The sequence below is a fragment of the Castor canadensis genome, chromosome 12 (genome assembly GCF_047511655.1).
Source record: "Castor canadensis chromosome 12, mCasCan1.hap1v2, whole genome shotgun sequence".
NCBI lineage: Eukaryota > Metazoa > Chordata > Mammalia > Rodentia > Castoridae > Castor > Castor canadensis.
Genome location: NC_133397.1, coordinates 31,309,830 through 31,335,840, shown reverse-complemented (window position 1 = coordinate 31,335,840; position 26,011 = coordinate 31,309,830). Strand labels below are relative to the sequence as shown.

The following is a 26,011-nucleotide window of genomic DNA, read 5'->3' as shown; positions in this document are numbered from 1 at the left end:
TTTGTGGTTTGTATTTGAAGTTGTTTGTTCTGAAATGTCCCCCAAGGGCTATGTGGTATAGGCTTGTTTGCCAGCTGATAGCACCATTGGGTGGTGGTGGTAGGAACTTAGGAGGTAGGGCCTAGTTGAAGGTAGTGGACCACTGAGGGCATATCCGGGGATGGTTTATCTTGCTCTTGTTCTTTTCTCTCTCTCTCTCTCTCTCTTTCTCTCTGTCTCTCTCTTTTCCGGCTGCCATGAGGTGAGCAGCTTTCTTCCATCATACCCTTCCACCACAAAGTATTGCCTCGCCACAGAAACGGTGATGCCAAGTGACCATGGACTGAAACCTCTGAATCTGTAAGCCAAAATTAGTCTTTCCTTCTCTAAGGTGATTTTTCTAGGTATTTTGTCATAGTGACAGAAAGCTGACTAACAGCCATATAACCCTGCACAGGTCTCAGAAGCTTCCCATTCATCATCCCAGAAGGTGGGGGCTTGGCACTACATACTGATATTCAGACAGAGCCGCCAACTCTGAAGCCCCCCACATCCCACTCTTGTAGCACACAGCAAACACACTCACCCCTCTCCTGGCTCCTGTGGCCCCCAGGCTGTGGTCTGGGGCTGCTGGTAGCTGCAGCTACAAAAGGGGTTGGCTTTGGCAAGGCGGTGTGCATGGCCTCAGCTGCCAGAGCCTGCATCATGGTGACTGGCTGTGCACTTGCTCCTGGAACAGATGGATTCTCATAGGCTTTTGTGGTCTCACCTGCAAGAAAATGGAATGACATTGGGGTCTACAAAGCAGCCTGTAGACACTTAACAGGGCTACGAATGAAGTAAATGTTAATTGAACATTAGCTATGAGCAGAGACCTGTGTGGTGGAGGGTGCAGGCTAGATAAACAGCTCATGATTCCTGCTTTTAAAAAGTGCCACCTTAGAGTAATAAGTCAATCAACAAACCAAAGAATAAATAACAATAATATATTTAAATGACAGTTTAAACCTATAGCAACACAGACAAGGTAGAACATGATTAGCTGCCAGATTCATTTGCTAGACCCCACAAGCAATGGTTCATGTACATGCATTCTTTTCTTTCTTTCTCTCTTGCTTTCGTTCTTTCTGTTTTCCCTCCCTCCTGCCTCCATCCTTTCCTCCCTCCCTTCCCTCCTTCCTTCCTCTTTCTTTTCTATTCAATCAGCTTTGACCTGGTACTGCTGGGGCTCTCACTTAGAGAATGCATTTTAACTGTTCTAGTTTAGGGTGATTCATGGCCAGTTAACCAACTCCCCTGGGCCCCAGCTGCCTCATCTGTAAGGCGGGGCAATGGAACTAACTAGATGGAAGGATCCTCTAGATTCTTCTAAGCTGTTCTCTCCATCCCTTGGGTGATTTAGATTGCTTCCACAGTTAAACACTACTGCAGCTGCCTCCTTGCAAAGCAAGTCTCCCTCTGTGAACGCTCTGATTGCTCTGAGCCTATCTTTGAGAGCAAGTGGACCAGAGGCTACCCTCTGGGGCCTGGGGACTGTCTTGAGGACATTGGGTCTGTGCTAGAGGGAGACACACACTGCATCCCTAGATAAGCATGGGGATTGCTGCATGTGCCTCCCAGGCCCTAGTGGGGTATATCAGCTTCTATACCTGTGTGTCTCACATTCCAGGGCCGCTATAACACAGTACTATAAACTGGGTGGCTTAAAACAACAGAAATTTATTCTCTCACAGTTCTGGAGGCTAGAAGTCCAAAGTCAGAAACACTGGGCCAAATTCAAGGCGTCAGCAGTGCTGAGGGAAAGATATTTTTTTTGCCAAATCCAGTTTCACCTGGCTCTTGGCATTTCTTGGTTTGTGGCCATCTTTAAGGGGCTGGCATCCGCAAATATTTCTCTGCTCCATCTTCATGGACCTTCCTTTTTTTTTTTCAGTACTGGGACTTGAACTCAGGGTCTCACATTGGCTAGGCATGTGCTCTACCATTTGAGCCCCTCCACCAGCTTCACAGGCCTTTTTTTATGGGTGTGAAATAATCTCTCATCTGCCTCCCTTCTAAAGGGATGCATGTAATTGCATTTAGGGCCTACACAGATAATCCAGGATAATTTCCCATCTCAAGAGTCTTAATTACATTAACATCCACCCCCATACTTCCATATAAAGAACCAGTCACAGCTTCCAGTGGTTAGGATGTGGGTATTTTTTGGAGGGGCATTTTTCAGCCCACCGTGGCATCCTACCTATAGCATTAACTCTTCTTAGGTTGCTGTATTTTAGGTACATGGGACAGCAGGCTGAGGGAATAGCTCCTGAGATAAGGTAGAGGTATCTTCCTCTTCAGGGGACCCATCCACCTTCTCATTTGATGTTGTACAGTACTGTACAACAAAAGTATCCTGAGAGAACAGTGTCAGAATCATAGCCCAGCAGACAAATGTGTGGTAGGGGTGTAAAGATTCACTGCCCAGCATCAGAACCTGTTCATTTCCCCACCCTGACACTGACACCCTCTGCAGGGAATCACGGCACTGACTTAGAAAGGCAGGTCATCAAAGAGTGAACTGGATTTGGGTTGGAATTCAGCCATCCGGTCTGTTCTTGCAGGCCAGTCAAGGCAGGAAGCAGGTCCCTGACAGATGGTTACCTTTAAATCTGGCTGCAGATTGGGCCTCTGGCAGTGGCCTCAGGGGTTCAGCTATCCTTAGGCAAAACCAAACCTACCTGATTTATGACATTTCCTTTACTTTAAAGGGAGAGAGTGTTCATAACAAGTTTTAGGAAAGTGCTCCTCTCTTACCCTCTGGCAAATGCTGCCAGGCACTAGTGCTTCTTTAGGGAGATGTGGGCCTAGTTTTGGTCTACTTTATCTATGGAAAAACTGCTTAACAGAATCCTTTGCATATTTTAGGAAACAGGATATACTTACTAATTTGGAGAGAAATAAGTTAATAAATTGACAGTACATTTTACTTATAGATTGTTAATTAAGCCACCTACTACTATAAAACTTCTACTAGCAAATACTGAACATTTTTGCCACCTTAAACTTATTATGCATTAAAAATATGTTTTATTGGCTAATTCCAAGGCACCTGACTACCCCAGCCTTCTCAGTTTGGTAATTCTGATTTGTTAGAAAGGAGTTAAATATCCTGAGGGCAGTTATTACATTGCTTGCTCTGGACCTGAATGCTTTCAAATACTTAGTAAATTCAACAACACAATCATCGTTCTGATCTTCCCTGGGCTGGTTTTGCCTGTTCTTCTTCACAGAATAGAACTGTCTTTAAAAGTAGAAATGAGAAAATCACTCTTCCTGCCCCAACTGTTCCCAGTTCTTTATTGAACATAACATTCTCGATCTGATCTAAAGTAAATTCTTCACAGAACCGGATTCTTTCTGAGCAATTTAAAAATAATACCAATAATACAGTTTCTTCCTGCAGTCTCTGATACCTAGAAGTTGGGTCTCTTTTCAAAGATTTTCATAGGAAAGTATTTCAAAACTTCCCTTAGGGTCTTAGAACATTACTCTTTTGGACAAGGTTAAGAAGAGTGCACACTGCCAGGTGAAGCCTCAGAGTTCCCTACACCTGGCTTTTATTAGAGTCACAGTCAAGGTGTTACAAAGGCAGACTCCAGGCCCTGCTCTCGGAGATGCTGACTCACTAAATCTGAGATGGGCCCTGGAATTCTGATGTGACAACCACAGTGCTGGCCAGGTTGGATTCCTGCATTCACTCCTGGGTCTACCAGTATCAGGATTGTACAGAGGGCAGGAAAACGAATGTTCATTGAGCATCTTCTATGTGCTATCTTTTTGAAGTCCTCTTTTACATAAGCATTCACATTTAATGTTTATTACAGTCCTGAAAGTCAATTCAAGTATTCCTATTTTGGAGCTAAGGACAGATTTTCCATGAGGTCAAGAATCATGTTTAAGGTCACATGGACAATAGGTAGAAGAGCCAAGATTTGAACTGTCTTCTTATTCTTCTCCTCCTTCTTCCTCTTTCTTCTTCTCCTTCTCTTCCTCCTTTTCCTCCACTTCCTCTTTTTCCTCCTTTCTTCTTCTTCTTCCTTGGACTACGGTTTGAACTCTGGATCTTACACTTGCTAGGCGAGTACTTTACCACTTAGGCCATGCTTCCAGCTCTTTCTGCTTTGGTTATTTTTTAGATAGGGTCTCATATTTATGCACAGGCTAGCCTGGACCCCCATCCTCCTATTTACATCTCCCACATAGCTAGGATGACCAGCACAAGCCACTATGCCCAGCTTTTTATTGGTTGAGATGGGGGTCTCATAAACTTTTTGCCAGGGCTGGTCTCGAACCACAATCCTCCTGATCTCTGCCTCCTGAGTAGCTAGGATCACAGGCAGGAGTCACCATGCCTGGTTGAAGGCAAATTTTGAGTGGCTTCAGGATTCCTGAATGTGGTTCCCATTAGAGGGTGGCCCAAGGTCTCTTGAGGTTTTGCCAAACCATCTTATTCTGGAGAGAGTGAGGGAATGGCCTTGGTAAGTATGGGCAGTGAGGGCAGGAGGTTCCTGAGGAGTCCACACTCATTGCTGTAGGCTTCAGTTTTACTTTCTTCCAGGGTGGGGACCTCGGCATACAGCTAAAGGGAGGCAGAAGGGAGTTTTCCTGGTGTTCTTGCTCTGAAGCCTTTAATAAGGATTTACTGTCTCTTCTCTTGCTGTTGCTACCAAGAATGTGTCTTCCTCATTTTTTGGTGAATTTCTACGAATCAACACTTACCTGCTTTTATTTAGCTCAGAGTAGATTAAGGCTCTAGCCAAGTAACAGCTGCCAGCCTAATGGCTGCTAACTGCCCCGGGGACATTGTTTGAATCTCAGGTAATGTCTATGTTCAGTGTGAGCTGCACAAGGCAAATCAAGATGCCTTCTATTTTTCAAGTGAGATAATTTCCCACTGAAGAGACTTGTGTTGCTTTGGGGGGTCATCCTAACCTGATTTACCTGTTCACTCACATTCTTGGAGAGACTGGGGAGCATTTCTTGTGGGCTTGCTGAGACCTGAACAAAAGCTGGCTCTGCTGTCTCCAGCTCTTCTGCTTCATCCAGTTTCTGAAGGAATTTTTTCACTTAAGGAAGGAAAAGCAGCAACAAGGGGGCCACTCTTTTAAGGTTCTCACTGGAAGTTTTAATTTGAATTGGTGAAAACTCCCTCTATGTTGGGCATACAATTTTAAAGACAGAGGCTCTTCTAGCTTGAAGGTGGGCGAGTGCCCAAATATCCCTTTTATGTTGAAATGCTTATCATCTTAGCTCAAGGTCTGGCTAATAGGAGATGCCAAATACATGGTTATTGAATGAATGAATGAATGAATGAGTGTGAATTTTCAGACTCCGAAAACTATGAGTGATCTAGGAGCTGATAGTAATATCTGCTGATGCGGTCATAAGAAGGATTGAGATGTTTGGTTAAGGGGACAAGAGGTGTCAGTAATACTTCTGTTTTAACTGTGGCTTTTAATAATTTATGGATTTACATAGCAGCAAATTTCAAAAAGGCATCGCAGCCTACCTACACTTCTGGATGCCAATGATACAAGCATAAGAAACACATGCTTGCTGGGAAGGGACAGTGTTACGTTGGCCATGGTGCCAAAGTAGGCAGAGAAGCTTTGGAAATATCTCTGCTACTGAGGATGTGGGAAGCAAATGGATTCTGTAATCTAGGTCATCGCTTGGCCATAGTTTGTCTCCCTCACCCTGCCCCCACTCCCAACATTACCTGCTTTTAGGTGATACAATCAGAGTCTGAGTCCTGAACTAGCCAGTTAGAACCACAGCCTTGGGCAACTTCCTAGACCTCTCTAAGGTCAGCTTCCTTATCTGAAGAAGGGGAATATGCTGGCATTCTGCCTCACAGTCATTGTGGTGCAGGTATCATCTGGTACTGAGAAAGCACTCAGCAGATAGCTATGGTCACAAGAGGTTGTATGGGACTCTCTTCCGTTGTCCAGAGTCAGGCTGAAAGCTGAAGTGCCCCTTTCTAAATGAAGAGAGCTGCTGTGAGCTTCGCACACATGTGGCCATTCCAGTGGAATCTGTAGTCACCAGCTCCAGTGAGCTGGCCAGTGAGCAGAAGGAAAGGACCAGAAGAAGCAAGGTATCAGGAGCTATGTTGTGGGCAGTACAGTGTTAGACATTTCCTCCCTTCCCTCATGCTTTGTCCTTCCCAAGCTGGAAGACAGCCCGGCTAGAGTCATTCATGAAGATGTGGAGCCTGCAGGAAGTGGGATGGCCACCTCATTTCCTGCCAGTCTTCCCAGGGCAGAGCATCCACAGGCCCACCTCCTGCCCTGCAGGAGCAGAGCTTACTGAGGCTTTGGGGGGAAGACACTAGTCTAGAAGTATTCTACTCCTTATGGTAAAAAGAGGGGGTCCGTAACACATGGTCCCTGAATTCAGGGGGTTGACTTGGACATGGGGACTCCCTCTGCCCTTGGGATCTCTGAGAAGTCAAGGAGATGCAGCTGGAGTGTTCCCTAGCCAGGGGCCCCCAACAGCTAAAGGTGATGTGTGATGGAAAGAGGAAGGTGCCCTCACTCCATCCCAGTGTTCTCAGATCCCAGACAGGGCTAAAGAGAACCCTAGCAGTTCCCATGACTCCATGTACAGGCTCTGCTCAGGGGGCTGCTGGGACCAAATGTGGGATGCCACATGTGAAGGGGAGAGAGAGGTGAGGGCCTAACAAGAGGCCCAGTGAACCCAGTTTTCCACACACTTCACCTATTGAGAAATCACCATATGAGCAGAGGTCACTGGGATAGATGAAACAGAGACACCAGTTGCTCTAGGAGTCCACTTTAGGAAGTTTCTGTCACCGATTCCTCTTCCTGTGTCCACCACCAAAAGGGAACTAGTGATAGCTCAGATAGCTCAGAAATAGTCCTCAAGACACGACTATCCACTGCCACTTGTGGGTGGGAATGGGACTGGCTACATCCTTGCAATGGAACAAACACATCTATATCACTGCACCAATTAAAAAGTCACTGAAGGGGACTGGCAGAGTGGCTCATGTGGTAAGAGCACCTTCCTAGTAAGTGTGAAACCCTGAGTTCAAACCCCAGTGTCTCACACACACACACACACACACACACACACACACACACACACACAAAGTCACTGAAGATACAAGTGAGGCAGTGTCTAGGGGAAGAAAAAAAATATTCTCTATTTGTGTATCAAGGCTCATCAAATTGGAACTTTGTACACACTGTTTTTGGTTTAAGAAAACCTAGCATAGTGATTTAGAAAGATGTTTCTGGAGCCAGGATGTCTAGGTTCAACTCTCAGCTCTGCTACTTCCTAGCTGTCTGGCAAAGGGAAGTTACTCAACCTCTCTGTGCTGCAATTTCTTCACATTGTATATTAGGGCTAAGAACAGTGAGTAGGGATGGTAGCCTGGGGTGACTAACGACAAAGATCAGGTAAAAGTCTTGGGACAGCACCTGGCACGCAGCAAACACTCAGTAAATGTTAGCTCCTTTGGTATTCTCACACCATGCTCATTGCCCATCCATCCATGAACAGAACCTGAACTCAATCAACCATCCCAGCAAATTTCTGCACGCTAATCCCCAGTCCCAGTAGAAAGCAGTTCACAGCTGCTTGCTTTGACTGGGTGGGAAATCAGTGCACCTCCCAAGGCACAATCATGGACCACATAGTTCTTGATTTAACACAGAAGCCTGGAAAGAGGAATTTCTTGGCCTGAAATCTCACCGTACCCGCTTTGGTGGTTCGAATGCAAGCTGGGTCGACACAACCCTGCATTGTATTTGGCCTCGGTGATTCAGATTAGATGCTTGCTGTTATCATGTACACCACCTCGCTTTCCATGCTTCTTTTCATTTCATACCTAAGTAGATTGAGCCTTTTTCCTTTTAGTTGCCAGGGAACATTTCCAGACAGAATGTCATGTCATCTTTTGAAGTAACAACACAATAAAATCCAAGGCAACAGTCATTCTGAATGAAAATGACACAAAGAAGCAATCTCGGATTTTGAAAACAAAAACTAAAGCCTTCACTCCTCAGCCACAGCTGTCTGAGCCCATTGATTTCCGTGCCATGTTCCTGGCATCGGATGAAAGATCACCAGAGTCATTGGGGCTTGACCGCTTGAGATGTTAATTTCGACATCATCTTCTAACGCACAACATTGCCATGTTATGAAGACAGAAGGTTAGATTAAATCACACACGACCACTTGCCTGCTTTGGCAGCTGGGTTTTTGGATGATGAATATGTAAGAGCAGAGGGGTAGGTTACACCCTTTGGGGGTTTACTTTCTGCAAAAAAACAAAAAGAGATTTATTTGTAGGGCTAGAGGTTTTCAAGGGTGCTGTACTGATAAGTTGATTTCCTCCTTCCAATTTATCTTTCTTGAGTTCAGTATAATCCATTTCTCTTGCACTGAGCTGTTTATTACAATAAGAAGGTCAAATGGCATCTTGTTTTCCTGTATAGCCTGTGTTTTATTAATATTAGAATGTAAACTCTCCATGACTCAGAGTTGTTTAACATTAGTAACCTTGTTTCACTCATGAAGATGTGACATGTAAGCTACAGTTTTCATACATGTGGCTGTGAATGTTTCATTGTAACAGGAGGTGAATGTGAGAACGTCCACATGCTCTTATTTTAGGTGATGGAGTTCTCAGGTGACAGGTTGGCTATGTGTGGATGACCACCTCCTGCTGTTACAGATCCTGCAGGATCCATTTGAATTCCAGGACAGTAGAGGAACCTGCAAGGAGGTAAATACAGAGCAGCCTTGAAAATAACGATTTGTTGCCCACCTAGGAAGAGTGGCAATGTCTAACAGGGAAACAATGGAAGCATAAAAAAAAGGATGCCTGGGTAGCAGGCATCAAGCCTGGGGTTACTGAAGATTTCTTAAGGATGCTGTTGCCTACCAAAGTTGTCTTCTGACCTTGAAGAGATGCCTGGCATTCCACCGTGGAGCTTTGGTCTACAATTAAGCTGAAAGTGCCAGTGGAATGCAGTATGCTCCTCCCTCCCCAGGGCAAGTAATTTGTCTGAATTGAATTCCCTGCACCTCAAACAGTGTCTAGCTATGCCATAGGGGCTCAGAAAGTAGTTATTCCTTAATGCCAGGGTCTCTGTGAGAATCCACATAACCTGGAGAGGGGTGGCTCTTCTTATCGATCTTATATAGAATAATGAAAGCATTTCAGCACTCAGTCTGAGTGAATTCTTTTAGAGGATGGTAAAGGGTGTTGCATGGAGAGCAGAGGGGTGGGACAGGATCTAGTCCATGACTGTGCCAGATGTCCTGTTGGCCCAAGGGACTGTAGGGTCTCAGGAAGGGCCGGGGATTGGGAATAAGAAAAGCTGGGCTTCTGTTTCTATTTCACCTCTTTAAATTAATTTACTAATTAATTGTGTGTGTGGTGCTGAGGATCAAACCCAGGGCCTTGCACATGCTAGGCAAGTGCTCTACACTGAGCTACCCACAGAGCTACCCACCCTTCTAGCCCTTATTTTACCTTTAATTATCGGCCACAATTTCCAAGAGTCCCATTTTTGTTTCATTCAGAAAATGTGAATGTTGATATGGCCCCTACTTACTACACAAAATTGTAGGGATCTAATGAAAAAAAGTTCAAATGTTTTTGAAATATTCATCACAAAATTTGCAAAAATTTATTCTGGTATTACCTACAAATGCCACTGAAAGGCAAAATGAGGCAAATGCTCGGGCTTGCTGATGGTAGTTACTTCACCTAGCTAAAATCACCTGGGGGACAAAACTCAGCATTTCCAAGTCCTCTGCCAGATCCAGGACTGCTTCAAACAGACCCTGTGAGGAGTCCCAGCCTGTGGGCTACACTTTGTCAACAGAAAGTAAGGCAGAGACATGTCTCCTTCCATTTACTGTTCTCACAACTAAAGAAAGTGGTGGGGTTTATTTGTTTCTGTTTAGAAGGCAAAGGAGCATCAACTCAGCTTTCTGAAACAAAGAACAATTGGGCAGTACTAGGTGGTCCCTCACTGACCTCTCACATCCCTGGACTGTCCAAGATCATGCTGATCCAAAATGCAAGCTCCTCTCTCCCTCACACTCTCCCAGCTCGCCAAGGCAAATTAGTCAAAGGAGCTCAATGACCTGTAAGAAGGCCATAGAGGTATCTGAGCCTTCCAAGGACCATTCTGATTCAGTTAAGCTTGTTAGCCATGAACCACTATGGGGTGATCCTTGGCCTTCTGTAGCAGTATGCTGCCTAACTCATCCATTCTAAAGAGGTTTCTTAGCCATAGCACAAGCACAAATGCTTATCATCATTGGTAAAAAGGGATTTTTGTTAAATGTCATGAGGTGGAATGAGGGGAGGTAGAAGTTGAGATTTATAGGGAATAATTTCAGCAAATTGATTTTTATTTAATAAATACACAAATCTTTCTACTCTCATGGAGTTTTAAGTTTTCTTTTAAACTTGTGGTGGGATTCATAGATCACAACCTTAGCTGGTAAGTTTGGAATGCTCTTATTTAGCCAAGAGTTTCTTGGTAAACACCTGTTTGGGGTTTACTCACTGTCTCAACTCATGCCTATAATCCTAGCTAGTTGGAAGGCTAAGTTCAGGAGGATTGTGGTTTGAGGCCAGTCCAGGAAAATACTTCACAAGAGCCTATCTCCAAAATAAGCAAAGCAAAATGGACAGAAGATGTGTCTCAAGCATCTGCTTTGCAAGCTGAAAGCCCCAAGTCCAAACCCCAGTCCCACCAGAAAAAAAAAAAAAAAAAAGAACCAGTCTAATTTGAACCCTAGGTGTGCAGAACTTGGAAGGCAAAAGGAAACAGGGATTTTTCAATTTGAAGAAAATCCTAAAAGGTATCTCTGATAGATGGAGGATAGTAGGGAATGGGGCATGGGATGCCTAATGGTGTCAGAAACCACCCTGCCTGGAAGATCTACTATATTAGCTGACATTTCTCTTCTCTGCTTCAGTTGACTTTCTATAGGTGGCTCCTCAGGGCAATCCCATGACATATAATCTCACTGGGAGGCCAGGAAGTTTTGCTAGAATCCAGTACAAAATCTCATGGAGTCTCCTTTAGAGAAGATTCAGGTCCTGAGCAATGGATGTTTCAGGTAAGCGCATGGTGTTGTGTTTAAACACAAAGGTGGGCATGCCACAGGCCTGAAGAGCTCCCACTGGCCAATCTCAGTATGTTTGAGCACCAAAAAGGATAATGTCGATAACTGATTTTACAAAACAAAACATGAGTCCATAGTCCACATTAAACAAAAGCAGAGAGGGGAAAGAAAATGCTTATTTATACAATAATTCAAACTACTCAATGTCCAGGGAATTACCATATTAGGATCAATTATAATTGTGCATTTACAGTTGGCTCTGTATCTAGGGTTTCAAATCTGTGGATTCGACTAACCTCCAATAAAAATATTTGGAAAAATTGTAGTGAACGTGGATATTGTTTTCTTATCGTCATTTCCTAAACAATACAAGATAACAACTGTTTACGCAGCATTTACATTGTATCAGGTACTACGAGTAATCTAGAGGTGAAACAAAGAACATGAAAAGATATGCATAGGGACAAGGTTGTAGATATGGGGTACATTTCACCTAACTAAAGGACTAGTTAAGAAAACCCAAGTTATAAATGCAGTTTACTTTATTAAAAGTTTGATTGGACTGACAGATAGCTATGGTGTATTTAAAATGAACAATTGGTGTTTTTAGTATTTCCAGACTTGACTTTGTAGTGATTAACCAAGTAATTGTAATTCATTACATCTCATGATCCTAATTATTAGAAGCATTAATTCTTCAGATTTTTATGGAACACAGAGGCCCATAGACTAATAGCAACTGAAAAAAGAGCATCTTTCATCCTGGGAGATCATTCCTAGTACATATGGGTAGCAGTGTTTCTCCACTGTGTACCTGAGACAATGAAGGACTCTCTCCATCGTGGCAGGGATAAGGACTGGACACCATTGGAGTAACTCCCTCTGTAACCAGACTGTCCAGCAACCTTCCGAACAAGTATGTCTCCTCCTGAGTTATCAAGCACACCACTATGAAAAGAAAAAAAAGTTGAAGAAAGTACAGAAATATTGTCTAATGTCAATGCACTATCAAACCAGCCTCCATCTTTATTAAAACACTGGTTAAGAAAAAAGCTTACCTTGACCTGAAGCCTAGCCTTCAAGAATGCCCCCCATCACTCAGTCTGGCTTCTGACCTTCCAGGAGGTCAAATGTCCTTTTGTTTCTTATGGTAACCTGATTGTTCTGTCAGTCAGGAATTCCTCTTTGTCACTATGCCTCAAATTTCTTTTTCTTGTTTCATTCTTTTCTTTTTCTTTTCATTCCTACTGCTTTCTTCTCTTCTTATTTATTTTTTTGACAAGGTCTCTCTATGTTGCCCAAACTGCCCTTGAACTCCTGGGCTCAAACAATCCTCCTGCCTCAGTTTCCCGAATACTGAGGCAGCAGGCGTACACCCCCCACACCTGGCTTCCCACTGTTTTTGTGTTATGTGTGTGTGTGTGTGTGTGTGTGTGTGTGTGCTGCTGGGGTTTGAACTCAGGGCCTCACACTTGCTAGGTAGGTGCTGTACCATTTGAGCCACTCTGCCAGCCCTCCCACTGGTTCTTTAAAGAATACTTTGTTCCTGACAATTTCCAATTTGACTTTATGATATCACAGAATTAATCTAGTTATTTCAAAGAGTGGTATGAAATTATTAAAAGTAAATCATTCCTTTTCTTTGGGACTGGAGAGGGTGGATGTGCGGCTAAAATAAGCACATTAAAAAGAGTCTTCAGGGCAGAGAATATGGTAGGCTAGTGGTAGAGCACTTGCCTAGCATGTGTGAGACCCTGGGTTTAATCCCCAGCACTGCAATAAGACAAAAAAAAAAAAAAGAGGAACCCCCAAAGACTGGGAATTGTTTCTTTAATTTCTTAAAATTCACCAGGTGATAGATCTGATGTAATAGTGACTAACATATCTATGCTTTTCCTTCCCTGTCAAGGATGATTTCCATTCTGGTTCCTAAATAGCACTTTTACACAGTCTTTTCTTTTCCTCAGAGTCCAACATGACACCTTTGGCTATCTGTAATTTATGGCACAAGGATAAAAATGCATGTCAATTTGTTCTCAGCAATACCTGTCCTTTCATCCAGGAATGAGACTTATTATTTCCTGTCCTCCTATCTTCATAGTGAGTGAACAACTTTCAACACTCATCTTCCCAAGGGCCCAGAAGGGAAGAAAGTGATAATGTTACTTGACATGCAAAGCATTTAATGGCTTTAAAATTTTCTCACATACCATGTTTCACTGGGTCCTCCCAGCAAACCTGAGTTGTAGAATGGAGGGCATGCTGTCATTCCCTTCCTCAGAGTCAGCCTGTTCCTGTGAGTGACTCTCTCAAGAATTTATAGTGAGTAATTGCAAAAGGGATTTGAATCTAGGTTTCACTGGCCTCAAATCTTGGACTTATCCCTTTTGGGATAATGCACAGGCATTTGCCACTCTAACTCCCAGCAGTCTTTACTGCTGTCTCTCCACCATGAGGTTACTGCTCTTGTCCAATTGCAGTCAGGCTAGTCTTGGCTCATTTGGGTCTTTGAGCGTGTCGCTGCTTCCTCCGAGCGCATTGGTTTCTAATACCTCCTTCCCCACAGAGAGCCCGACTCTACCTTACAGCCTCCTCAGAATCTTGTTCTCACCACTTGGACTCTCATTTTGTTCTGTCTCGTACTGCTTTCTAAAGCTTTCCAGAATTAACTTTCTGGCTTATTTAGATGGGAAATTTTCTTAGGGAAGGGATAGCATTGTATGCTTCCATGTAAGAAAGCCTATCAGTGGTGGGGCACCAATTCTTCCAACTTTTGGGAGCCAATAATTAAGTTTTTGGATTTTGACACCTGATTGACATTTATAGTTTGAAGTCAACCATGGTGGGAGTATTTTTACATGAAAATTGGCAAATCAGACCCGTTCCCTCCTTGCCCCTTATTTTGCAGAGCTGGTGTTTACTAGCACACCAGTGGCTCTGGCTGAAAATTGTAATTATTAAAAATAAAAATTACTTATGATTAATGAAGAAAATGGAAATAACATTTACTCCCTTTTCCTGCTAGAGATATTATTCTGCCCATGGGTTTATATTCCACTGTACTGTGAACTGCTGTTTGAGGAACTGGGTGCTGTGCTCATGATATTGTTTGAGACTCAAAAGCCCTGTAGCTGTGACATCCCTTGTGAGGGTTATGCAAGACTGAAAACCCAGACATTGGGACTACTGAGTTCTCATGAGAGTTTCCTGTTGGGGGTTAACTGGGGGAAGTGGAAATTTCCAGTGCAGGAAGACTAATTTTCTAATATTCACACTCTGCAGGAGGAGGGAGAGCGCTGTGGCTTCACTAATGAGGCAGACTCAAAACTATGGCCATTGGACTTCTCCAGTGTTTTGTTGGGTTACTTGTCCTCATTTGTATCCCCGTTCTCTGAGAGAGCAGCACAAGTTCCACTTCTTGGTTCCCTAGGCCTCTGCATGGTGCTGAGCATGGCCTGTGTTCCCCTCCTTCCCTGGCACCGTGGGTCTGGGATAAGCCCAGGGTTACTTCCCTGGCTCAGGGAGAAGGGACAGTAAACCACGGGGCCAACTTTTGAATGGCTACTGTTCTCAGGTGGGCATCCGGTCAGAATCGGTTAGAAGAGTGCTCTGCACAGAGATGGGCTCTTCGTCGTTCCATCTCAGAGAAATCTCTCTTCTGCCCAGCACTTGGCCTCATTTTAAACACAGGCATTAATTTAAGATAAGACTGAGCCAAAAGCGACGTGCAAACCATGTCCATATCCCCTTGGCTTAGTGGAATCAAGGCGATAGCTTGTAAGATGACATCCAAATGTAATATAGTATGTGAATATTAAACCTTTTAATTCAAATTAACCTTTAAATCCAAACCAAAGTATGTTCTCTTCCATCTCTCAGGAGGTGGGACATTCTGTCAGGACAGTGATTATTGGTCCCCAATTCATTTTTTCACTCATGTTCTCTATGTTGTAAATCCTGTCTTCTGAAAACAGACTTGCTCTGTTTGTGAAAAACAAAGCTAATAGCACTCCAAATTCCTGTTTTCCCTTAAGATTTCTATTCATCGTCTCCACAGATAATGACACTTCTTTCCAAAGAGTTTGTCCACTCTCTCGATCACTAGTCCAAGAAGTCACAATGGCAATTGGTCAAGCAGCCAATCTTGCTTTTAAAGTTTTCAAGCTCTGCCCACTCTACGCCCCCCACCCTGCCCCATCTATATCCTCCCCACTGAGTTCTTAAACTCCAGCCAACATGCTGGGATGGCAGACCTCTGGTCCTGTGAATGCTCATCTTATTTTTCTCCCAGGGGAGACTCCATCCTTCATAAACCCTTTTCTAACTCTGACTCCTATAAAGTCTAGTCTACATCTCCTTCTAGTCCTTACTTCGTCCACTAAGGTTCTGGACCTCTCTAGTTCTTGTGTAAATGTGTCACTTGGGCTCTGATCTGGAAGTCAGGGGACATAAGCCTTCTAATCTTCAATCTGCAACTAACCAGCAATTTAAGTAACTTCATTATGCCTACGTTCCTCTTTCACCAAATGGGGGTGCTAGCAGTAGCCTCGTAGGATTGAAATGAAGTTAGAAGGAAGCATTATAGCGTAAGAGATTACTTGTCATTTCTACAACATCTTTGGTGAGGGCAAATTTATCTTGTGACTCTCTTCTGCTTAAGAAACATAGAAGGGCAGGAGAGAGCAGGAAGTGCCAGAGGAAGCAAGGTGTCAACTATCTAGGGTCACAACTGGACTGGAGAGTGCTGGCAGTGCTGATGGGCTGTATGGGTGTGCACATGTGTGAAAGGTGTGCACATACATCAGTATGTGTCAGAGGCATGCAGGAGAGTGCCAGCATATGGGTGGAGACATGCATGTGCCACAAATAACCATGTGAGAGCATGCACATGTGTGTCTGTGCACATGTATGTGGGCAGACTTGCATACCTCTTTCCCTTTTGCATGAAATTGATTTCAGGGTAAAAGCACACTATTTTTATTCTAGTTAAGCAACAGCACTGGGTGATGTTTTTCTTTAATATTCTACTCCTTATTCTCAAAGGAGCTTTTGCAGGCTGCCCTCCTTGAAACACCAGTTGGCTTACCACTCCTCTGCAGTAGGAGGGAAAAGAGAAGCATGCCTGGTAAAATCTACTAGAAATTTTTTCAATTATTTCTTACACATTTTTTTCTGTTTCCCTCAAATTTCAGAACCTCTGTTGATTAGTCACCTTGAAAGGGAATGAATCATCTCTTCTCTCTCTGAAGGGATTTGACTGCACAACCAACTGGCTGATGTGCAAATGAAGAAAAAAAAATGGTGCTAGAAGCCCAAATAATTTAGAGATGTCATCCAGTAGCTGAGCACTGACTTGGGAGCCATGTCCAGAGCCACGCTGGCGCAGTTAGGAGTCAGACCCTGAAGTCGGCTGGACCTGGGTTCCAGTCCCCACTCTGACAAGGTGTGGATTCGAAAAGCCGTTCAGTCTGTCTTCATCTTTATGATGAACATAACAGAGGCCCACACAACATGGGGGATTCCCATGAAGAGTAAGAGAGACATCAAGGTGGAGTGTTGGGTACATTTGCCTTGGCCTCACCACCAATGATTAAGGAACATGCATTTCTCTGGGTTTTGACTCCAAACTTAAGGAAAAGAGGGCAAAGGATTATGCAAAGGTCACCTTTTTCTTTGCTTCCCCCGTGGCTCAAGTTCCTTTTTGCTTTAGGGTAGGGCTTTTTATTTTTGCCCAGAGCTGGCCTTGTACTTGATTCTCCTACCTATGCCTTCCATGTAGCTGGCATTATAAGTGTATCATCACGTCTGGCTTGTTGATTGAGATGGGGGTCTCACTGTTTTTTTCTTAGGCTGGCCTCCATCTGTAATCCTTCTGATCTCCACCTCCTGTGTAGCTGGGATGAAATACCCTGCCAAGCCCTAAAAGTCACTTTTGCTCTCTTCCTTTAGGCAGTGACTTAGACCAAAGTATGCCATGCCTCCTGTCCTTTCTGGATCCTAACCGACAGCTGGCCAAGTGGTGGTACCACCTGTCACTGTCCTTACTGTTCTTTGTGTGTGTGTGTGTGTGTGTGTGTGTGTGTGGTACTGGGGTTTGAACTCAGCGCTTACAGGTTGAGCCACTCCACCAGCCCTTTTTTTGTGAAGGATTTTCTCGAGATAGGGTCTCATGAACTATTTGCCAGGGCTGACATCGAACTGCGATCCTCTTGATCTCTGCCCCCTAAGTAGCTAGGATTATAGGCAGGAGCCACCGGCCCCAGCTCTCCTCACTGTTCTTATTCTCCTTTGTCTCCAAGCCTCATCATAGCTGTGATAATTTTTCCTCCAAACTCCAGGACATTCTTTGGCTGTATTCCTATCATTTTCTCGCTCAGCACATTCACATAGAAAAATAATGCTATATATCATTGAGAGTGTGGTTTCCTTGTCACCACCACTAAAGAGGAGACTTCTACCCTCCCATCAGGACGTAAAAGAAGTCAGTCATCCTTTCTAAGAGGGCTATGAAAGGAAACACAGGGCCGTGCATGGCTGACATCTGGGTTATCCCTTTGGGATAAAGTTGCAGAAGGCTCAGCTAAATTTGTACTCTTTTGCTTGCTGATTACAGCAACCCCTCACCAGGGTCTCGAGAGCGACATCTCAACTGCTATTATTAAGTAGCTCAGAGCCACCCACCTGTGCACCGCAGCGCTGCACACGCTGGAGTACGACGCATAAACACCAGTGCCATAAACGTGGTATTTGGGGTCTTGGCATCCAGGTGGGCATTTCACAATGAACTCAGGATTGATTATCTTTCCTGCTTTGATATCACAGTTGATCTGAGGCACAGCTGGGAATACAAAATGAGGTCAAAATTATCCCATGTGGTGTTGACTTACATCGGAGGTGACTCCATCAGGTCACAAAAGTGTTCATTTACTAAATCTTTAAAAGTCAGTGCCTTTGCTGACCCTGAGTGCCTTCCATGTAACAAAGGCAAAGATGTAACTAGGACATTCCTCTCACAAAAAGAACAATGACCACCCATTTGCATTTAACCCGCAGGAAGCAAAAACAAAAGGCTGATTCCTGTGCTTATTTGGACAATTAATTAATTGAAGAGGGAAATTCAAGGAAAAGACTCATCTCTAGTGATCAGAAATATAATCTTGAGTCAATGGCAGGAAGGTGCTGGTTTTTTAGGTGCTCTGTGGCTTACCCAGAAAGAAGAAACTCAGACAACCTTGCAGGAGGAAGGAAGGGTATCCTGGAAGGGCAAACGAGGGGAGTAAGGTCCTTAGCATCAGGGTGACTGGCACAAAGGCATGAGCTGGGCTCACTGGGGCCTGGTGGGAGGGAGGGAGGTTGGCTGGACAGGGCCAGGGTCAGTTTCCTTGAGCACTTGTGTCCTGTGCAGGAAGTGGGACACAGTGGAAGACTTTTGGATGGTGGGGGGGGACATAATAAAAGTGACATTTTGTTTTCATTCTAGAGGATCCTCTAGGCCTAGATGTTGGGTGATGACAGGAGCCATCTTTCCTCATCTGCCTCAACACTTTGTGGAGAGCCGAGAACACCCCTGTGTAGCAATCCAGGGAAAGACATCCATCCATTCTTTTCTCCTTCCTTCTCTTCTTTGTCGTAGCTGTTGAAGCCTAGTTCTATGCAATAGGTAAGCCTTCTAGAGCTGAAAGCTTGGTGAACATGGTCTACTGACAATATCTAAAAAAGGGCGCTCCATCTTCCCTGCAAATATTTTCCCACAGAAAGGAAAAATCCCAGCTCAGGTGCTGGTAGTGTGCCTGTAATCCCAGAATTTAGGCGATTGAAGCAAGAGGCTCAAAAATTCAAGGTCAGCCTGAGCTATACAGCAAAAACTTGTATAAGAAAGAAAAGAAAGAAAAAGAAAGGCTGTCTTACATGACACTGTAGCTGGGAATATATTCCATTTTGGTCCAGTTCTTCAGAGGGGACTGTGAAACATGAGCACAGTTCGGAGCGAGCAGGCTCAGGAGGGGGGCTGGAAACCACTAAATGGATGTCATGGTTGGTAGACATGAGAAGGCAAGAATTTGGAGGCAAGTGGCAGTTGTCTTTAAAAGGAGGACTGTAGTGGAGTGTGACTCCAGGGGGCTGAGCTAGAACTTTAAGGGTAAACTTTCCATAAGAAGCAAATTTTTGCCAAGAACTTTCTAGGAATTGATGTTGCCTTTGTAGGAAGGGCTGTGTCATGGAGCAGTGAATGGGTTTTGGTGAAAGTAAGTAAGCAGAATGGTTGAAGAGGGGATTTCTAACTGGGCGGGAGGTGGAATAAAAACCCTCCCAGTGCTAAGAGTCTGTGATTACACACATGGGTCCAGGAGCTCTGCCAGGCCACCCACCCTCTAACTGAGTTACCAAGATGGTCTCAGAGTTGTTAATGGCTTCCAGCTGTATCCAAAATGCATGCTTTCTCTCTCTTTTTAACCCATACATACCCAAATGAGTAGAATTATACTTTATTCAGGCTGGAAAGAGAATGGGAGTTAGAACTCTTGCTCTTTCCTTGCAAACCCCTCCCAGAGAAGCCTGGTCACTCGGGGCTCGGCCAGCATGGCACGCCTCCTGGGAGCAGGGGCTGAGTTTGGTCATAGGCTTAAGCAATTTGTGGTCTACATTAAGAAGCAGAGTAAAACTGCTTCATTCTCCTCACCAAAGTTTGCCTCTACAAAGTTATTTCCTTTTACCTTTTGTTCTTTTGAACTCTGATACCCAAGGCTGCTTTTACTATCTTGTGTCTTGGAGTTTATTTTTTTAAAGGTAATTTTTGGTCAGTGTTATCTCTCCTCAGATTAGCTACCTACTTGATCCCCAAGTGTAAATGTGTTCAATTCTTTCCTCTACAAGTCACTTGAGCACTCGCAAATGCATTCCTTCTCTTAGATGTAAAGAACACAAAAGACTTTGTGTTGGTTCATAATTCTTTGAACTAGGAAATGGCAAACTCTTTGAACTGGGATTAAATTTTGATGAGACTTTGACATTCTGAGATTTTTGGATCTCCTGGCAGGCCAATCAAATCTTTGGGGTTGAACAAAGGAAGCTAACCCTGGAAGCTTATTGCATGAGTATTCGGGGTGTACACAGTACACGCTGTAGGACTTTTCATCAGATAGCTGGCTTAAAAGACAAAGGAAAAAATGCCACATGGGAATGTTTTTGCATCCTGCTGATCAAGCCCCCCCTTTCATTGAGCTTTGAGGGATGTTTGTTTTTTGTTTACTCGTTTTTTTTTTTTTTTACAAAGGCCTAGGAAATATTTCAAATATGGTTTGCTTTATCTGCACCCAACAGATTAGATTAGCAAAATTGGTGGATGAACTCATTCATTAATTCACCCCAGGGGGTGAAACAGATGAAACCAAGTACATATGTTCATGTACTCTGGAAAAATAAGGAGCCCTGGCAAAGTTGGCCAGAGGTCACGTATTTGTTAAATTTGTACAGACAACTAAGCTGGAGAGAGTGAACTAATTACATTTTGCAGAGTAATTGCCAAAATCACTGCAAAATGTAGTCTATGTCCAGCCAGGGAAAAGCAAGCCAATTGTATCTTTCTGGCAGCAATTCTTTAAATATATGAAAAGCAAGGTTTATTTGTTATTTGTGAAGTCGTTTGTTTTCTTGTGACCATCAAAGAATCTTCCATAGCTCATTTCAGGCTCAGATGAAATAATTTGTCTTTTCATTTCTTTGGATGTTTTTGAACTATTCAATGCTTGCAGGTTATTCTTTCAAGTTCATTTTGTATATTCCACCCCCTTTCTCTGAATTTTATACAGAAACCAGATTTCTTTAAGAGGACAAATCAAAAGTAAGGCAATCCCTGGCCTTTGGAGAATCATTCTCAGCTGTGACAGGAGTGGCAAACATTCTGAAGAGAAAGCTGCATCTTCACTGTTAATCTCAGGTAAGAACTTATTTGTAAGTTCTAGAAAGAACATTGTGAGAAAAAGCAAGACAAAAGGCTTTTCTAATCATTCCCAAGTAGACAGTTGCTGGTGGCAGTGAGGAAAACCCCAGACTTCTTCAGTGGAACCTTTGTCTAGAAGCCTGGGACTGGCTAGCTATCTGCTCTGCTTTTCCTATTGTGCCCTCATCTGCTCCTCCAATAGTTTCTTAAGTTACCTTCCTTTTTTATAGGTACTACTGCCACTTTCACACCAGAGTGCCTCAGTATCTGCCAAGGAAGTATTCCTTCTGAGAGATCCTGGAAGTCAGCCACAGGCAAGAGAGGAATCACTTGCATAACAGAATGGTTAGAACTAGAGGTCATCTTAGACCCTGGTTTCTGCCACACATGCACCAGTTATATTGATCTCAAAGACCCCCATCTCAGAATAGAAAATTGAGACTCTGAGACACTATTTTAATGCACAGTTGGAATCTCAAAGGCAGAACTGCAAATGTTTCTGCTATGAGTTGGGCCTCCCGCCTAGGCTAATAATAGTGATTGTTGGGAGATGCCACACACTACGTGCCAGGTTTGTAGCAAGGCAAATCAAACAGTATCTGCTTCTTATTTTGCCATTCATCTTTTCAATGATCCCAGGAAGCCACATTGCTTCTGGGAAAACTTTTTCTTATTAATTAGAGAGAGGCTTTGTAAGCTTGCCTCGTGGCTGTTAATGAGGAAGAATTATTATAAGGTAAAAGCACTTGTGCATGAAAAGTTTTGATATTAAGCTTGATTTTATTGTACTGTGATATTCAACTAGTGTAAAAATCATACTTTTAAGAAAATTATGCAAAAAGTTACTAGCTTAATGAGATTAAATGATCATTATTTTGAAGACAAATGTTTCCTTCTTGGTTCTGACATCCAGTGAACAGGTCATGCTAATTCTCTTCCTTCTTTTTCATTTTCTTAACTTTTTTTTTAAGTGCTGGAGTTTGAACTCAGAGCCCCATGCCTGTTAGTCAAGTGCTCTACCACTTGAGCCATTCTTCCATCCCTCTTTTTCATTTTTCTTAAACAGTCTTTCATCATGTTGAGTCTTTGCTCAAAACTCGTCAATAGCTTTTTGTTGCCATTAGGAAAAGTTAAAAAATCCTAAGGCCTCTCCATAGTCCCTTCTATAGAACTTCAGGGCTTGCCAAAACAGTCCCTGCTATTTCCTAAATGCATGTTGTCTTGAAACTTGGCTTGAATCTCTCTCATATCTGGAACGCTTCTTCTTCCTATCTGTTTAAATGCAGCTAGCTTTTCAAGATCCAACTTGGAGTTCCATTTTCATTTGGTAACTAGAATGTAAACACGAGGGCAGAGATTTGTGTCTATTTTGTCACTGATGTTCAGTAGAATGCTGAATGAATGAAGGATTGAATGAAACCAATCCATTAGGAAAACCCTGTTGTTTTTGTTTCTAAATTGGCTATTTCTCTCTACCTCCATCTTTGTCCAGGTCACTGAAATTTCATGTCTGAACACAATAGCCACCTGGTTTGACTTCTTCCTTCCATGCTTGTCTATACTTTGCCTCAATCCTTTCTCAATAAAATAGCAGGTTTGATGATTTTTTAAAAATATAATCAGATTTCATCTGATTTGAGTGGATTTCTCCACTCAAAATTCCTCATTGACTTCCTACTACCCTTAAAACACGTCCAAATTCCCTAAACGGTCTACAAGACCTTCATGGCATTTGCCCATGTGCTCTCCTCTACTTAACATCTGCCAGTGTTTCATGGATGATAACAAGGTACTAGTCACCAAAGGCCTGGGAGAAGGAAGAATAAGGTAAACAACAACAACAAAAACCTTGATGTAGGAATGGGCTTGGTGGTTTGAAGAACAAAAAAAAGCCTATGTGTCTAGCACATAGTGAGCAAGGGGGAAAGGGGTCCATGAGGAGGACTGGGAGGTCAGCAGGGATCAAAGCACATGGGAACTACACAAGTTCATAGTCCTACCATGACCATATGTGAACAGTTTTTTCACTAGAACTCTTTCTAGGACTTCACATGTTTTTTTTTTTTTTTTTTTTTTTTTTTTAAATGCCTTAATCTTTCAAGGGCCTGTGAATAGGCTGAACTGTTCAGAGAAGCAAGAAGAGCTAACCTGTGGAATGGGCTTGTTGTGAGGTGAGGGAGGGTGGAACCTGAGATGGGAAGGGAGAGAAGGAGACAGGGAGTGAGGTGCTGAAGGGAGGTCACATGTACCATGAGGTGACCCCTCCTGAGGGTCCTCAAAACTCTACAGCAAAGGGTCCACAATATGACAAAATGTCAGATTTGCTGGAATTTCTTGGAGCCATAAACAAAGGCAGAGAAAATCATGAGGTCCTAAACTATGATTCTTCAGAAATCATAGGGAGACTTTTAAAGAAGTTCACAGAACTGGTTTTTACACAGGTTTAAACCAACATCTGAGGAACCAAGAAGGCCAAGCTAACATTGGGATGATATCTCTCTGAGGTATGAAATTACAGCTTTGGTCAATGGTGGGGCTGGATCTGAATCCCATATGTCTGAATCCAAACCATTATACTCTGTTACCTGAGCTAAGTCTTTGCCAAGAAAATATGTAGCATTTAGGTAGAAGAAATCTTTCCGTTGGTCATAAAACATTTCTCTATACATGTAACAGTCGGGGAAAACAGGACACACAACTCTATGCTCAAGCTTTAAGTGTTTCAAAATGCTTAAATCCTTCTAATCATTGTTTCTTTGCAGATTTGAGAAAATGCCTTTATCCACACTGCATGGATGGACAGTGATTAAGAAGTGATTGGATGACAGTAACTTACCTGTGGCATCACGGCTTTTGAGCAGTTGAAGAAGTTTATGACTCTATGAATAACCCATTTTAATTTATAAAAGGCCTCAACACACATTTTTTTTCACCTGAGCCTTACAAAATCCCAAAAGGCATATCACCTCCATTTTTCAAAGACGCAAGTTGACTTTCTCTAGCTCAGGTACCAAGTGACAGAGCCAAGACCAAAACTCAGGCTCTCTGGCTGTTAACCCAGAGTTTTTCAGCTCTACCTGCTTGTTTCTTCCAGAACTGAAGAGGAAATAAGTTGCTTCTTGTCTAGTGTAATCTTAGAGGGCTTTTCTGGATTCAGAAATTGCTGACAACCAGGATTTTTCCTGTAAACAGTTGTGTGTATGTATGCATGTGTGTGCACACGTTCGTGTATACACATGCATGCATCTGTACATTCACTCCAAATACTTGCAAAGAAACTCTTTTCATGTGTTTTCTCTTGCATTTGCTTTCCTGTTGCTTCTGTGAGTTGGTCAAGGTAGAGTTTACTCAACTGAAAATCTGCAACACAGAGAATCTGCTTTCTTTCTCACTGCATATAAGAAGGAGGGCTAAACATTTAATTCTCTTCCTTTTTCATGATCTGAGACAGGGTACACACAGAAATCTGTGTCAGGTACACATGGGTGTTGGCACTAGGTGGCAGATAATGTACAAATTCCTACATGTGAAACTGTTCAAGAATCCATATGCACCCTATACCAAATGCTCCAGTCACGGAACTGTATTTTTCTTTCTCAGTGTCCAATGCATAAAATAACTAAGTCCCAGAACGAGGAGCTCTTCATGCTCAAGACAGTGTGCCTGGGAAGTATCTGCCCTCTCAAGGTTGATTGCAAAAATATTTCCATCCTGTATAATGTATTAAGGTTAACTTGCTGGAGAGAACTACGTGAATGGAGATTGCACATTTGACCACAAGTCAAGTTTATTTCAACAGACTCCAATGTAATGGAAATATTTCAGAATGGAGCTTCATTGCCTTGTTCAACCTGCTGATGGTTGTCTGCAGTTGTTGTCTGAGTACATTTCCTGTTTAGAAAACCCTCAGGAGTCCTTGCCCTCTAACCATGGTAAGAGAAACAGTTCTCAGATCAGCATGGCCTGTGAGTCCTAACCCTCCTTCCAGCTGAATTTCCCAGGATTCCCCTTAAACACCACCATCCCACTCCACTGTTTCCTGACTTCATGCTGTACTTGCTCCCCATCAAATCAGGGCTCAGTCCAGCTAGAAATGCCTCCCTCCTACCTTTGCCTGTAAAATTCAATTTGCTTTTTTCATTGTTTGCTCATTTGCTGGCTGTTTTGAGATATGATCTTGCTATGTATCCCAGGCTGGCTTACAAACTCAGGATTTACCTGTCTCAGCCTACTGAGTGCTGGGATTATAGATGTACACCACCACATCCAGCTCCTCATGTATTATTTTGAATGCTTTTTTGTAAAATTGTTAGTGATTTCAGTGTGTATGTGATTGTGTTGAAATAACCTTGGTCCTTTGGCTGTGGTGTCTAAAATTAGAGCGCCATCCCAGGGGTGGGAAAAAGGAGAATAAACAGGCAAAGGAAAGTACAGTAGAGAGACTTTTGTGAAAAGAAGGAGGATTTTATTTTAAAGGAACAGTATGTCCTTGAAGAGAGATGTGAGGTGGACAGTTCACAAAGTCTGGCTGCCTAAATGGCAACAGAACACCTCCAGGAGTGAGGTAGGTGGTTCAGGTAAGGACACACTACCCCCAACAAGTTATCATTATTAGGGTCCTTTGTTTGGAATCTATTCAGATGAACTCTTGGGTCTATGCTTAACTCCACCTAAATTGACCAGGAACCAGGGCATGGGTACATGTTGCCCATTGTGGGGCCTCTGAAGGAGAGTTTGTTAATCATAAGCCCATGGTGCTTGTTATATTGAGAGTGGGGTGCTTGCTACATTCCCGTTCCTGCTTATATCTGGGTACATGCTTACTGGAACAAAACCAGTCTGAATCCTACTGTAGAATCCTTCTTTGTTATTCTTGTGTGGCATTTACCACAGTTTTGCCTCATTTTGTACTGTTGACATTTGTCT

At 43.2% G+C, this 26,011-nt stretch overlaps 1 protein-coding gene across 5 annotated transcripts in view; it reads right to left on the bottom strand.

Moving 5' to 3' along the window:
- Vit (vitrin) overlaps positions 1-26,011 on the bottom strand; it is a 106,861-nt gene that overhangs the window by 46,638 nt on the left and 34,212 nt on the right. For 4 of the 5 annotated variants that reach the window (XM_074049502.1, XM_020170123.2, XM_074049503.1 and 1 more), the window contains 4 exons: positions 17,827-17,983; positions 11,960-12,093; positions 8,234-8,311; positions 566-748 (listed from right to left, as the gene is read on the bottom strand). In XM_074049502.1, coding sequence (XP_073905603.1) covers positions 566-748; positions 8,234-8,311; positions 11,960-12,093; positions 17,827-17,983 — 552 coding nt within the window. The remainder of the gene's footprint in view (positions 1-565; positions 749-8,233; positions 8,312-11,959; positions 12,094-17,826; positions 17,984-26,011) is intronic. The other variant, XM_074049504.1, reaches the window with a different exon arrangement.